The following is a 14,833-nucleotide window of genomic DNA, read 5'->3' on the forward strand; positions in this document are numbered from 1 at the left end:
GAATAAGCTCTACAAAGCAGATCCTGACGATAAGCTACTGCTTGATAAATGCTCCAGCTTTATGGTTTATGAATTTTCAGTTTGTACTAGTTATAACCAATATCTCAATAAAAGCTTAATTTAAGTCAAACCCATAGTTATGCAGGAATTAAAAACAATTTCCTGTGATTTAGTGAAATGAAATCACACTTTAAAGCTAGTGTGAGATGACACGCTCACTGGTTTATTCAATTGTGATCTACCATGACCCTGACCTTTGAACTTTGATAGTTCATCTTTGGGTAGATGCGCGGCAAATTTGCAGAAATTCCCACATGTCCCACTGAGACAGTGTTTGGAGAAGCAAGCTTGCATTTGGAGATTTTCAAGCTTGATTCCCACTGAAGCATAATGACTCATAAAAACCTGAAAACTTCACCCAAACGCGAGTGTGGCAACTTGGACAAGAGTGAGGGGTTGAGTCAACCGCCCTCCTACCTTCAGCGGTGCCAAAACGTTACAGGAGCATGTCACACGAGGGTCAGACCAGGACCGATCCTCTGTAGGAAGGAGTCAGGGGTGGCTGGATGAATCAAACATGAGGCTTTCATCCTCAAGAACAACGTCTGTCGGCCCAGGTCCTTTCACATTAAGATTCTACAACAGCGAGACAAGTTCACCCCTCCTCGTCAGAATCATGTTTCACACAGAACCAAGCTGAACCCTCCTGCTGATTGCGATTTTAACAATCAAACAATTTCAACAGCCGGTACACTGTTCCCGTCAAGTCTAATTGAAAGAATAATGCTGCCTATTTTTGAAGTGCCTCACTGTACATGGCGTCACTTCAACATAACTCACATGTTATGCAAGTTAAAACATGACAAACAAAACTTATGCGCACTGGACTTTGACTCTGTAATGGACTTGGAAAATGGATGATTCATTCTTTGAGCATGTCAAATTACACTGGAAAGTCGTAAAAGTTCAGCAGGGAAGCTGCTCCTTCGACACAAGTCAACTATTTCAAAGTTTAAGACTTTATAATGCTTCTGTAGCCTTTGGACTCGCTCCCCTCCTCTGTACCACAAACGCACAGTTTCTCCATTGGGCCCACTCATCGGTCACATCAACAAGGACTCCTCTGTTCTGAGAAAACTTCTGTTCTGTCTTCAGAGAGCATTGTTTCGACACTCGTCACAGCACTGTTTGTGTGGAGAAAGCAGCACTTACGATTATCATGAAAACCTGATGTGAAATAGTCTCATTGGAAGTCATACGCTGTGATGAAACTTCATTCTCAACTTGATGCTTAATTGGACAAAATAAAGAAAAAAAATAAAAAACAGATGTTCTGAATACTTTCATATGAATATTTCAGAGCAGCAGATTAACAGGTACCTTAAATTAATATTTTTGACTGATAATAACTATCGCTGGGCTGAAACCCATCAGCTTTTCCCTATAAAATGCCCTCTTTAGTATTAAACCGACAGGTATCTTGAGCAACTTTCTTTGCGAGAAAGCATTTGGACAATCCATCAAACAGACTTCAGCTTAGAAAAATAAAGAGCCCCAGGAGTGGGGCTGTATGAAAGCTATTCTTGAGGGGAAAATAAGACACATCACAGAATGGAGATGAAACCAACTCCTACACACCCTGTCCCTGACCTACATAGAGCTCTGAAAACTCCCTTGCTGTGTACCAAATGTGGTAATGAGTGGAGAGATGTCACATGTGTACGAGGGGAAAATGAAGTATGGGTGATCCATCGCACGCCGGTGCCAGGATGCACATTTTCTATGCACCTTCCAACCCATAACTTTAATAAGCTGCACTGATGTGTTTGAAACACACACCGCGTCCCACACTTTCATATTTTGTTTCTGTGTGTCGCTACTGAGTTGCATCTTGTGGGTAGTTGGCATCTGATTTATGTTGCCCGATTCCATCTCAGCCCCCTCTCGTACCACACTTTCTTTAACAAAGCAATATGTATGTGTAATCTCCGACCGGATTCGAAAACAGAAAGAGACAGAAACAGTTTGCTGCGTCCAAATCTTTCTATTGGGATTTTCTAAATCTGCTTCATAGGCTCCATATTTAGTTCCAGCCACTGATTTAAAGAGAGCTGTTTGACCATTTCCAAACAAACCTCACAGCCATCAGTCAGTGGCAGCCGTCTATATCAATAGACAATGGCAGAAAACAGCAGCTGGTGACGACTGAATAAACAGAATTAGAAAACCCAACAGAAAGTCACTGAGAGCAGTGCCACTTCAGGGCTTTCCTTCACAGAAGACGCACATAAACACTCAACAGACAATGAAAGGCTAGCAGACCATTGACAACAATAGACAGTGCCAGGCGGAGACGATTCTGCCTCTGGCTCTTCTTCCTTCTTCAGCTTCCCCATGGACTTCCCATCAAGAGATATGAATGTGACTCGGCCAATTTAGTAACAGCAAACAGCTCCTTGAGAACAGACGGAATACGTCTTTCTCTGCCTGTCAAAAGGCATAACAATCCGAGTGGGAGGCTGCAGCGCACAGACATTCACGAATTTCATGCATTCACTTAAACACAACGCCGCACTCCCAAAGATTTCTCAACGCACAAGAAGATAAGCCTTTTGGAATATATATATTTCGAATGTTATGAATATTTTAAATTTCGCTTAAAACAAATCCCAGTGGATTGTTTGCTAAGGGGTGTGTGGATCATGCTGTCATACTGTAAACATGACATGATAAAAAGGTTATCTCTGAACATTTCAGATAGTCTATTCTCGCTTTCCATCAAATCTGCCATCGTATCGCCATTGCTAGAACACGCAGTGATATATTATTCGTTCACAAATCACTCTGGCCTTCACATGCCCTCTGCAGAGCCGCTCCGCTGATGTCCGTCCACAACAGCAGATATGTTGTCACATTAATCAAGGACAAACGCCGCCACTTCCCATCTGCCACTGGTGTCCGCAACACAATACTGTACTGAACATGTGTGCTGTGCTGCACAAACAGAATATAGATAAGAATGACCCAAATTCCCTGGCTGGACGGTGAATTTGTGTATCAAGAAGGAGAAAAAAAAGCATTGCAGGCGCTCAAAGAAAATACAAGTTAAAGTTTGGCGGTTTCAGTATGGAAAGTTAAGAACAACTAGGCTAATAAGATACTTTGATATTTAATTGATGTCGTTTTCAACTAAGCAAAGCCACAATTATGGCGGTGTTTTACATTTTGTAAGGATACTACTACCATACATCAGCTGGCCTAATAATCAATCCCTGGGTGGTAGCTGTGACAGAAACATATGTAGCGAAGGACAAGTTCAATAAGTGCTGCAGTCTCTCCCGACAGCCACTGGAAATGAATGAAAGTAATTAGTTACTCAAAGGACTGCAGGGACTTTTTGATCGATGTCTTGTTAGTAACCTTACTATTCAAATATACGATACATAAAGCCACCAAAGCCATTTCTTCTACCTCGAGCAGATACCTCTGTCTCTCGTACACGCTATGCATGTAATGAGCTCCCCAGAAATTGAAAACTGCACTCCCATGATATCGGCAATGCCTCAAGAAAAAAATGTCAAACAAATTGTTAAAATCATTGCAATGAAGGGAAATATGTCATGAATTTGAGTGCCTAATTTTAGTTCCTGAAATTTGAGCTTTACACCGCCAGGGGTAAGATGGCATCATTAAAAAGATTACAAAGGGAGCAAAATGAGGAGAACTAACCCAGGTACACACAACTGCTCTAAAAATGTGTGATCTGTTCTCATCACAGCATAATTAGGCTAACCTATTGACACGGCAAGTAGGCGTAGATTTGAGACATACTGCAGCTCATGAAGGCTGTTAAATGAAAAATGGATTTGATTGATATCGTGCTTTTCCACTGATTTAACAATCCCCAAAGCACTTTACGACGCTATGTTCATCCATTCACTCATATTAGTGGTGACAGCCGCCATGCAAACGCTCAGTCCATCCATTTGGGATGGGGTTCAGCGTCTTGCTCAAGGACATTCAGACAAACGGGCGAAGGGAGATGGAGGATCGAACCTGCAACCCTGCGGCTGAAAGACACGATTGGTACAATATGCAAGATTTAAGCCTTAGTATTGCCACATCGGGTGGTGATGGTGAGTCACCGCGCTGTCTAGTCTCCTCTCAGTCCAGCTCACAGAGTTTCAGTTTGTGGTGACAATCCTACTCATGTTGACACTTGCTGCTTCTTTCATTACTAGATCAAGAACAATGTCGATGCAAGAGTGACTTAAAAACACGATCCTGTGGTATAACCATCTGTTTTTCCCTCAGTGTTTAAAAGAAAAGAAATATTGCATGTTACACCTTTAAGAAGTGCCAAAATGCCTCCAGCTTTCACATAATCCTGATATCATCCCCATTAAAGAGCAAGAAATAAAATGAAAGCATGCAGGAAGAGCTTCCATAAAAACCCCAAAACCCACAAGCAAATCACTGTATTCCATCCCATGCTGTCATCCGTATTTAAGATGATCAATGGAAGTCCTGCAGATGTACACTATTCATCCATCCATCCATCCGGGTGGTCACCAGTCCATCACAGAGACAGAAAACTGCACACGCTTGCATTCAAACCTAGAGGCAATGCAGGTTCAACAACTGACCTCACATGGTTTTGGACTGTGGGAGGAGAAAACACACACATGAGAACAGAAGTTGAACCATTAAATGGAGGAAGATGCTTTATGATGTGGATGCAACTATTTCCTAAATGAAACTTACACCTTAACTGATGACAGTAAAAAGCATCAATAAAACAGCTCATATAAGCTCATGTTTCTTTAAGGCTGCTGATGTGAATCAGGTTGTGATATTTGTACATTTTAATGTTGCAGTCGAGAGGAATGTGTTATCTCAGGAATAATGAAACACTCATCTCAAATTGAACAGTAGTTTAGCAAAATCGTAACAGTTGCCTTTTTCCAGGACACAATTTCAGAATAGGTGATAAGGCTAATGATTAACTTCAGTGCAGGACTTTTTATTTAACAAGAGAAAAGGAAGGAACCCACTGAATCTTTACCAACTGTAACTATTAACAACTGTGCGAAAGTGTTTCTGCCAAAAAATAGTGGCTTAACGTTCATGTTGCAATAAACTGTGTAATTCCAAAAACTATTCACTCCACAGAATATTTCAAATTTACCAATAACAAAAGGACGAGGTTGAGAATGGATTAACAAATACCAACAGGAATACACCACACCTTCAGACTTCACAGGTTCCAGACCAACGCCTAGATGTCATCACGACTAAACTTCAAAAGTGCTGTTCTCACAAGCTGAGTCACTAAATCTGCTACACGGCAAATCTGTGTTAAAGCAGTGCAATTCCTGTTTAATTTAATTTCTAATTCAAAGGCATGTTTTTGTTTTTTTCCCCCCAAAAAATGCACAAACTGCCAGGCAGACCAGTTCTTTAAAATCTGTTTCTTATTTATGTTAGATAAATTATGTATCCTCATGATGACATTCAGTGTACACTCATGGCTCAGTAACTGAGATCTAAAACTCACTTTGTGAAATACAGTTCAAAGTTGGTAAGATGATGCTGTGTGAAGTGTTCTATTGATCCACAGTTTGTCCACATTAAAAATAGTAAAGATTAAGACCAAAGCGAAACAACTGAGGAGAATGTATTCCCTGTTCCCGGTCAAAGATCTTGGATGACCTTTCCTTTGGGTGTAGAGTATAAATGTCAGCCTCCTCCACCTAATCAAGCTTTATCTTGCCTCAATAATATCACTGCAACTGTGAACAAAGTGCAGAGCAACAGAAGTTTCATGGACCACATTTATGTGTCCGTTGTTGCCTCTGGCAGAAACTTTGACGCTGTTGGATGTTTGATGTTTTTTTAGCTAAAAGCAAAACGGAAAACTTCTGCTGTCAGCGCAACGCGGGTGCAGGTCAAATCAAATAAGACTAATGAGAATAAACTCCCAAGAAAAGTGCTGGTTTGTTCTTACATGAACTCTTTCATGGTAAACTCTACTGCTATTTAAATGCTTTCACACCCTGAGGTGAGCGTTGTGGTTTACCACGACTGTTGTGTGAATTCAGCCTTGGATCCTGTTATCAGAAGGGCAAACACATAATAGTCATGTTTTGGTCACATGGTGAGGCTGTGACAAAATACCTGAGATAAGCCTCAACTGTAAAACATCCTTGAATCCCTTCCACTAGTTAATTATCTAACATTCCCAGTGGATTGCAGTCATAGCGTGTCATAGAGGGCAGCATCAGATATTTGGCAGGCATGTCAACACTATCAAATGACTTGATTGTGCAGTTGAGTGCCAAGGCCTTACATGTATACACATGATTGTGTGAGAACAAGTTTTTTGTGGTTTTCTGTGCGGCAAAATAGGAGACAGTTGCCATTGACAGTGCAGTCTTTGTGGCAGTTTCGAGACATGTGTGCAGGGATTGTTAATGTCTGTTGGAAGTGCTGAACTGTGAGTGAGGAGAAAACAGTCTCATACAGTGACTCCATGGAGTTTCTTAAAAGAGGAGGCTCTTGGATATCCGGCAAGTGAAGCAGAAACACTGGCCTGGCTCAAAATGCAAATGAGTTGGTCAGAGGTCCCTTAGCTTGCACTCCCCCCCACCCTCTCTTCCCAGTGTCCCCTCTATTCTACTGGGAGCACAGAGGCAGCATGAAATCCATCCTGGGAGGGGCTATTGTACTCCGGGAAGTAACCGTCAAACTGGAATGGTGCAGGCCAGACCCAGGCCCGGGAATCTCTTTTTATAGCCCGAGGCACCACAGGAGTTGTGCAGTGCAGCTGAAAGACCGTCGGCCGGCCGGGCAGCGGGCTTGGGTTGGACCCCTCTCTCATCCTTCCTGGTGTCTGTTGCAGGAACTGCTGCTATCATAACAAGGCCTCTCGCGCCGTATTCCTGCCGGCTCTGAGGCAGGCTCAGATTTAATCGTCCATGATGGTGTGTGTACTCCAGCAAAGGGCCACACGGGCATCTGCCGTCCTCTGCACTCCTGCATATTTTCTGGTCTTCTCGGCTGCTCCCTGCAAGCTACCAGACTGAGAGACAGAGAGGCACACACCAGCACATCCACCCCCAAGCCCACTCCATCAATGACCCCCATGCACAAAGCTGCTGTCTTTGCAACATGCTAACCATGCTGAGAGGGAGGAAGCACAGAGAAAAGAAGCACAATAAAGGAAGGAAAGCGAGAAAGTGCTTACAGGACAGCAAAAATAAACATCCCTCACCTCCTTGTCCTGAGTGGTATATCCTCCAAGAAGCTTCAGGCACTCCCTGTTGACCCTTTAATCCTGGTAACCTCCCATAAACTCCCAGCCTTTACCACACTGCCGGGTCCACCACACTCATCTTTACAGTGTCCAGTGAGGGCTGCTGGTGGCTGAAGAGAGGCTGGATCCTCCTCTGCTGTTTACTTTCCCACAACTTCTCCCCTGCACCGTGTGCACCAGTAGATCTGGATGAGGTAACCCTCTCTGCTCCCTCCCCTCTCCTTCTCTCTCCCTCGGCCTGTCTGCTGGGGTTCCTCCCTCTATCGCCCCTCTCTGTCCCTCTCTTTTTTAGATGCCCCTCCACCCTTTAGCCCTTTCATACTCATTCTGTCCTTTCTTTGGTCTTTCTCCCTCCTCCCACTCTCCAGACCCCTTCTGCTTCCCAGACAGCGGTACAAAGCAGGCGGCGGGCTCTCACTGACAACTGGCAAATGGGAAGAGGGAACCGTCACGCGTTCAGCCAATGAGAGGCTTTGAGTCTGGTACTCCAACCAATCAGAGGCGATGTGGACAGAAAGTAGGCGGGACATAGAGGATTTGGGACACAGCGGTCTTGAAGCACTTCCGCATTAGAGGAAGGCGCCTGCTCTGGAAGCAGTTCGAATCATTTCTCTTTGAGTTTTAATTATCGAGGATAAAAAAAAAGATAAAAACGTTTTTCTTCGGCTCTACACATGCAAAGAATGCATTCAAAACAAATAAAAAAAATAACACTTAAATAATTTGCCCTTATTGTAAATGTACTGACATTGTAATATAGCAAAACGTTGGGAAATCAAGAAATTTTATGACATTGGAAAATGTATTTTTGTAGACCAAGGCAGGGCAAATTTATTTTAGCACCATTCAGACACAAGGCAGTTCACAGTGCTTTACAAAGAAATAAATGAAAAACATTATAAACAAGGTGATTAAGGTTCTTAATCTGAAGCGATTAAGATTAAGAAAGGCATTGAAAAGGAGAATGAATAAAGTAAAAGCTTTATTAAGCTAAAGGTAATAAAAAAGAATAACATTTATTGTTTTATGCAAAGCCTGAACAAATAGTTTCAAGTCATGTGTTTTGTGTTAGCAGTCCTCAGGTGTGCAGGAAGTTCGTTTCACAGGAGAGGTGTACAGATGCCAGCACTTAAAATGTTACTGAAGCATTCATATTGGGTTCATATAAACAGTGAATGAATATGAATATGAATACAAAAAAGGCCTAATGAACCTGATCGGACTGTTACTGAAACATTCTGGAGATTTGTCCTTAGGTGACTTCTCTGTTACTGTAATTTAAACGCATTCATTCATTTTCTGCCGCTTCTCCCTTTCGGGGTCGCGGGTGGCTGGAGCCGATCCCAGCTGCTGTGGGCGAAGGCAGGGTACACCCTGGACAGATCGCCAGTCTGTCGCAGGGCTGACATATAGAGACATACAATCATTCACGCACACATTCACACCTAGGGGCAATTTAGGGTGATCAATTAACCTGACGTGCATGTTTTTTGGACCATGTGAACCCAGAGAGAACCCACGCACACACGGGGAGAACATGCAAACTCCACACAGAAAGGCCCCGAGCCCCAGCCGGTATTTGAACCCAGGACCTTCTTGCTGTGAGGCAAGAGCGCTAACCACTGCGCCACCGTGTGGCCTACCACTAATTTAAATGCAGTGATATAAAAATACTGTTGTTACAAAAATCCAAATTATTCTCCTCAAAAACTATCCAGTGGGTTTTACAGTGTTGTAGCAGTTTGAACTCACTAATCAACAGAGTTTGCACGTTCTTGATGTGCAAGTATTAGATTTATCACAATACTCTGGTTTCAAACAGTCCATTTGAGGTGAATTGATTACCCCTGATTGTTGTAGGTATGAATGTGTGATTTGTCTGTCTGTGTTTGCCCCTTTAGTGGTAACACGTCCCAGGTATATGCTGCCTTTACAGCAGTCTGCTGGAAGTGCAGAAGATGGATAGGATTATTAATTACTTTTTTCATGTTGGATCTTTTACATTGGATCATCAAAAGCAGAGATATTTTACCAATGTTGTTACATTTTAACTGTAACATTTCAACTTCAGTCAGGAGAATTGTTTGTGAGGACAGTGTGCATAAGCTGAAGGTTTTAAGTTTCCCAGAAGGAATATATACCGTAAGTTGTCTGAACAAAACTAAACTGACTTTCAATCCAATATGGATATATTTCTCATAGGTTAATAATGTCTGTATATACAAATGGCAACATAGTAATTGTATTTATCAAACGAATACAGAACATATTTGTATCCTGCAAAGAGCAGTTCTAGCTTCACACTACAAAAAGTAGTTTTTCTGAAAACTCAGTAACTTCATTTTTCTCGGAATTATGAGTAAAGTGTATATTTTTAAGGTATTGCATCAGTAATAGTAGTAATTGCATGACATTTTAGAATGGAAGAATATAATAATTTATCATTACCAGAGATATTTTGGAAATAGGAGTTCTTTCAGAAATACCAACTATATCACTTTATCTCACTTTGTAGCTACCTGCCATGTTTTATCTTCCTTCTTTTGGTGCTGTTTTCAAGATCATTTGGCTAATTATTGTAAATTAGTACAGTAGATGTTCAATAAAGAATGGATTCAATATGACAGCTAAAAAGTTATTGATTCTTGACTTAGTGGTCTCGTATCTGAGAGTTGTAATATAGTTATTATGACTCTGTTAGGTTTGCATTGGATTTGGTGACACTATCGGGCCCTGGATCGACTGAAACTCAAAAGGGGAATGTTATCATTATGAGGGAAAATGCTCACCGCGACATCACTTTGTGACCCTATTGCCTTGCAGCAATGCTTTTAATTTTCAGGCGATATTGACAGGAAAAGAGATTGTCAGACAGTGTCACTGTTGTCCAGAAGATTTATTAAAACACATTGAACAAATACACAGAATACAAATAAAAAGATGACAATTCACTTTTTCATTCAATTGCTATACAGCACAAATATCAGAACCATAACACTGCTTGGAGATCATTGTCTGTAAATGCTAGGTACACTACCACCTCCCAAAAGTGAACCGTCATGTCAAACGTTTCACATGCTGTGCATTCACTGCAACAAAGGTGCCTTATCAGGGTCTTTTGGTAGCTTTTGAAGCCTTGTTAATAAGCACGTACATACATTGTTAACATATTTATAATATTAGACTGAAGCCTTATTTTTAAACAGACATTACATTCATACTGACTTCAGTTTGATTGCATTTCATTTGAGTATTGTGTTTTCGATGTCATCTCACACTCATCGCTCCCAACATGATTTTGATTGATGAGCACGTACGTACGGCGCACATAGCAGTTTCTATGGCAAAACCATCCGCTAGACATTCATCTTTTTTCAGTTTGATACAAAAATCTAGAGGACATGGACTTATCTCTGAAAAATCTTTCAAGTATTTACATGTTTCTGAGGTTCTATCTGTCAAGCATACTAATACATGTCATGGTCAAGTAAATGATGGCATGGGCAGGAAAACAGTAAACAGAACAGCATTGAGTTAACACTAAGGAAAAGTAGCGCCAAAACTATTGTGATGCACTTCAAGGTTCATCTCAGGGTCGGATGATAAATTTCTGAATTTGAGCTTCAAGTTAAAGCGTGTTCAGAAATGAGGGAGCGGGATGTAAATGAAAGAGGGTGTCAGAAGCAAAGCACCTCAGGACAATCATTAGAATTGGCAAAAAGAGAGTAAGAAAATACACTCACCAACTTTGTACAACACTACCTCTTCACTTTAGATTAGTCGATCACAATTTTTTTTATTCCAACGATTTCAAATAAGTGCTGTGGCAATGGCAATAATAATAATACAAACAGGTAATGCCACTTGTCTTTGGAGAAAGAAAACAGAGACAAATGTGTTGATGAAGATTTGCACTTTTAGTCCAACCTTCCAGTAACACTTTCACAGAAAATGAACTATAATTAGCTTAAATTTATAAAGGATTGTTTAACTTCGTGGATAGCCACGTTTGCCCATAATAGCAGGAGAGGAGATGAAATGGACAACATATGCAGCTGTACCATACTAACGCGCTTCAACAGCAGGTAAAACGATAAGTGGACAACATATACTCTTGAAAGAACAAAAGTGTAACTGAGGAAGCTGGAAGTGAAGACATCATCTAAGAGTAATGCTGTGCAACATTGGTCCTTAAAAGCTCATTAACAGAGACTCTTCCTTCCAAGTGAGGTTCAGACTGCGGCAGCACCAGTTACAGTCTGAACTACTGTGGAGGAAATACACTGCATTAAAGAACAAATCATTCTGGATCATCTCCTTTAATGGCACCAAGTGACCAAATACATCTGATTTCATTTAAAAGTAAAGAGAAGCAAAACAAAAGCTCAGTTTGTGTCAAATACAAATCTTAAGGTGACGCCGCACCATAAGCACATATGTTCTTATTTAGTCCTAACAGTTAAAAGGGAACTGGGGAAGTCCCTGGAATACAAGAGGGGAAAAAAAACCCACCCCCCATTCAGGACTGGTCTCAGCTATGCCTGAGCACCGAAGGCCTGCATGTGGATGTAGACCAGACGAGGTCCAGCTTACACTGAAGCCTCACTGCTCATGGCCCCAGGGTTAAGCTCTACAGCCACTACTAACATTCAAATATAGAAAGAATCACAAATATTGTACCATACACAGAAATATTCAGTCTTTTCTAAAATGCATTAACGATCCTTTTTGCCACGCCCTCTGCTATGCCCAGGTTTCCAAACTTCCTCCATGTATGTTTACATATTTTCACTATTATTAGACCTATGTGAGGTAAAATAAACAGCAGTCTTTTAGTATATACAGTAAGCCAACCTCCACAGGTACTCCAGTCAAGTATAACTGCAGGTTGAGCAGAAACAACGTTCTCCAAATGAACAGCAGGTGGCAGTCTTCAGAGGATTCAGACAGGGTGTGTCCAGCTACTGCATAATGTGATACTAGTTGTTGATGCTGTCAAATGAACATTCTATCCATTGGTTACAGCATGTATGACAAAAACACGTGGTTGTTTAAATTAACAAGATTGGCCCTCACAAAACAATCTGCCGTTCGACAGAAGACGTCCTCCATTTAATTCCTCATTCCAGGGATCAGATCCAGAGTGGCACAGTCACAGTGTACAGGGGAAGAGGCAGATGAGTGAAAGCGCACCCAAATCAAAAGTCTGACGCAAACAGCAGACGCATCCCATATCAGAACAAGCCACAATCGAGAGAAACTTAACGCCACCAGCTCACTTGAGTTTGGTGTTGTAGTGCAGGCCTGAAAAAAAAAAAAAACCTCTTTTCAAGAAGTTTCTCACTTTTTCCTCCAAATCTGCAGCTTTTTTTTTTTCTCCGTAGAAGGTGTTTAAAAACAAATGCTGAAATACGTCTATAGTATCCTTAAAAGATAAAAGTGCAATTGATAAGATAGAGACGTCTGTATTAATCAAAAATGAAATTGCCTTATCCACAGACAGCAGAGAGCTTGATTTTATCGAGTCAGGAAGGAGCAGGAAACAGAGGAGGATGTGGAGAAAGAGAAGCACAGCAGCCATCCATAACGGAACCGTCCCACAGAGCTGGTTCAGTCCTCGATGCAGATGACGTCGCTCGGTTTGCCTGACTTCAGATCAGGCGTCGCCACGTCTCTCAGCGAGTCAAGTGACTTCTTGTCCAAATGGCTTGTAGGGGGTGGTGGCCCGTTCGAAGAAACTGAAGAAGGAAAACAGTGAACATTTAGGGGTTCACTGCCACGACGTAAATATCAATTTTTTGTTTGTTTGCATGTTTTTTTGAAACCAAGATCGTTAATACGGACAGGGGGTCCTGTAAATTAAAAAAAAATTGCACTGCCAGTGGGGCTGCACGTGGCCACGAGGCTGTACAAAACCCTGATGATCTATAGCTCATTAGGATGGTTACCGCTGACGTAAGGTCCAAGGGGCATCTGACTGTAGTTGACCATGGGCTGTCCACCGGGTCCTCTGAATCCTCCCCCGAACGTGCTGCCGTACATCTGGGAGCAGCCAAACCCACCCTGACCGAAAGGCTGACAGACAAACAGCAAAGCCTAATTATCATAAATATAAAATGATAATATAAAAGACAGATTTTATGTGCATGTGTAGATTTAATACAGAAAGATACACTTCATTGTTCCGACAGGGAAATCTCATCTGGCAAGTGAAGCTGTACTGAAAAGAAAGACTGGATTTCAAACAAAAAAAATCTGTGTTACTCCACAAACTCCCAGCACATGGATAAATAACTATGTGATATAAGTAGAGCAGGAAAAGACGTTAAATCGAAGAGCACGCAAAGTAAGACAAGTAATGCACATTTTATTTCAACTTGAATCTTCTTCAAAAACATACGAAATTGCCTCCTGTTTACCACATATAATAACCAGGCTCCACCATATCCTAAAACGCTGTTAGGCGCATATTATCCCATCAGAACAATTTGTTCTCAGAGTGCTAGCTTTTTGAAGGTTTCTCCAGCTTTCAGCTATCAGGCTGCTGTCTTGAGGAAATCGCTCCCACTTTCAGCTAACACAGTCTGCTTTTAAGATCAGGATTTACTTTTTTTTTTTTTATTTAATAAAGCTTATTGTTGGGTTCGGTGGTGGATTTATATCTCATTGACCTTCTCCTGGTTTATACTGATTGGAGACTACATCGTGCTCAGCTGTGTCACAATTGCATGTCACTGACATTATCTCCCCTCCTCTGTAGGGATGTGTCAAGTGTGTCAAACACATTTTAGTTCAGGAGCCACAAAAATCCCCAACTGACGCAGCGATCTATAAATAACCACAACACCAAATGGTCCCGTTATGTAAAATATGAACCAAAAATCAATGCAGTTTTAACATTACTCCTTGTTTAAATGATGTCTCCTACTAGAAAATACTGTGCAGTTTTTTTTTTTTTTAAAAAAACATGTCCTTTCTTTGCAATACATATTTTCTTAAAAAAATGTTGCAACTGAAAATGCAGCAAATTACTCAATGCTGTTCAAATCTGCAGAACAGGCTGAAATCCTCTTTCTCTTCCGACTGCTTTGGGAAATGTCCCAATGCTTCAGTCAAAAATCGAGTTCTGCAATATTCAGCATACATGTTCTTACATGTATTTTGGTAGCAACAAGACAGCAAACATTTAGATCGTACAACACTGAGGAAAGAAATTGGGAACAGCGATTACTTTCATGAAGAAAAATCTAAGTTTAATGCAAGGACAGCCTGGCTGCAGGTCAGCACGCTCCCTATGTTCAACGATTCTGCTCACTCCGGCTGTATGTGGATTTCCCTGACTTGTTTGTTTGTTTGTTTGTTTGTTTGTTGCTCCCTGTTCCTGTCCTATCCTTTTGTCAGATTCTGTCCCTTAACCCCCTGCCGGTGCAGCAGAACCCTCCTAGAGGAGTTCCGCAGGGGATTCATCCAGAAGAGTTTTTCCTTTGAACTGACATCTGTGTTAGCTCAGGAGGGATC

General features: G+C 41.5%; 2 protein-coding genes across 5 annotated transcripts in view; both read right to left on the reverse strand.

Annotated features, from left to right (window-relative positions):
- The window catches only part of arhgef10la (Rho guanine nucleotide exchange factor (GEF) 10-like a), a 125,422-nt gene extending 117,723 nt beyond the window's left edge, over positions 1–7,699 (reverse strand). For 2 of the 3 annotated variants that reach the window (XM_030091729.1, XM_030091727.1), the window contains exon 1: positions 7,274–7,699. The gene's annotated coding sequence lies outside the window, so the exon portion shown is untranslated. Of the gene's footprint in view, positions 1–6,945; positions 7,074–7,273 lie in introns of those variants that run through there. The other variant, XM_030091728.1, reaches the window with a different exon arrangement.
- A 4,994-nt stretch (positions 7,700–12,693) lies between these two features.
- chd5 (chromodomain helicase DNA binding protein 5) overlaps positions 12,694–14,833 on the reverse strand; it is a 38,266-nt gene continuing 36,126 nt past the window's right edge. For both annotated transcript variants that reach the window (XM_030091726.1, XM_030091725.1), the window contains exons 39-40: positions 13,264–13,390; positions 12,694–13,053 (exon numbers count right to left, since the gene is read on the reverse strand). In XM_030091726.1, coding sequence (XP_029947586.1) covers positions 12,926–13,053; positions 13,264–13,390 — 255 coding nt within the window. In that variant the 3' untranslated portion in view covers positions 12,694–12,925. The remainder of the gene's footprint in view (positions 13,054–13,263; positions 13,391–14,833) is intronic.

The sequence above is a fragment of the Salarias fasciatus genome, chromosome 5 (genome assembly GCF_902148845.1).
Source record: "Salarias fasciatus chromosome 5, fSalaFa1.1, whole genome shotgun sequence".
Classification (NCBI taxonomy): domain Eukaryota; kingdom Metazoa; phylum Chordata; class Actinopteri; order Blenniiformes; family Blenniidae; genus Salarias; species Salarias fasciatus.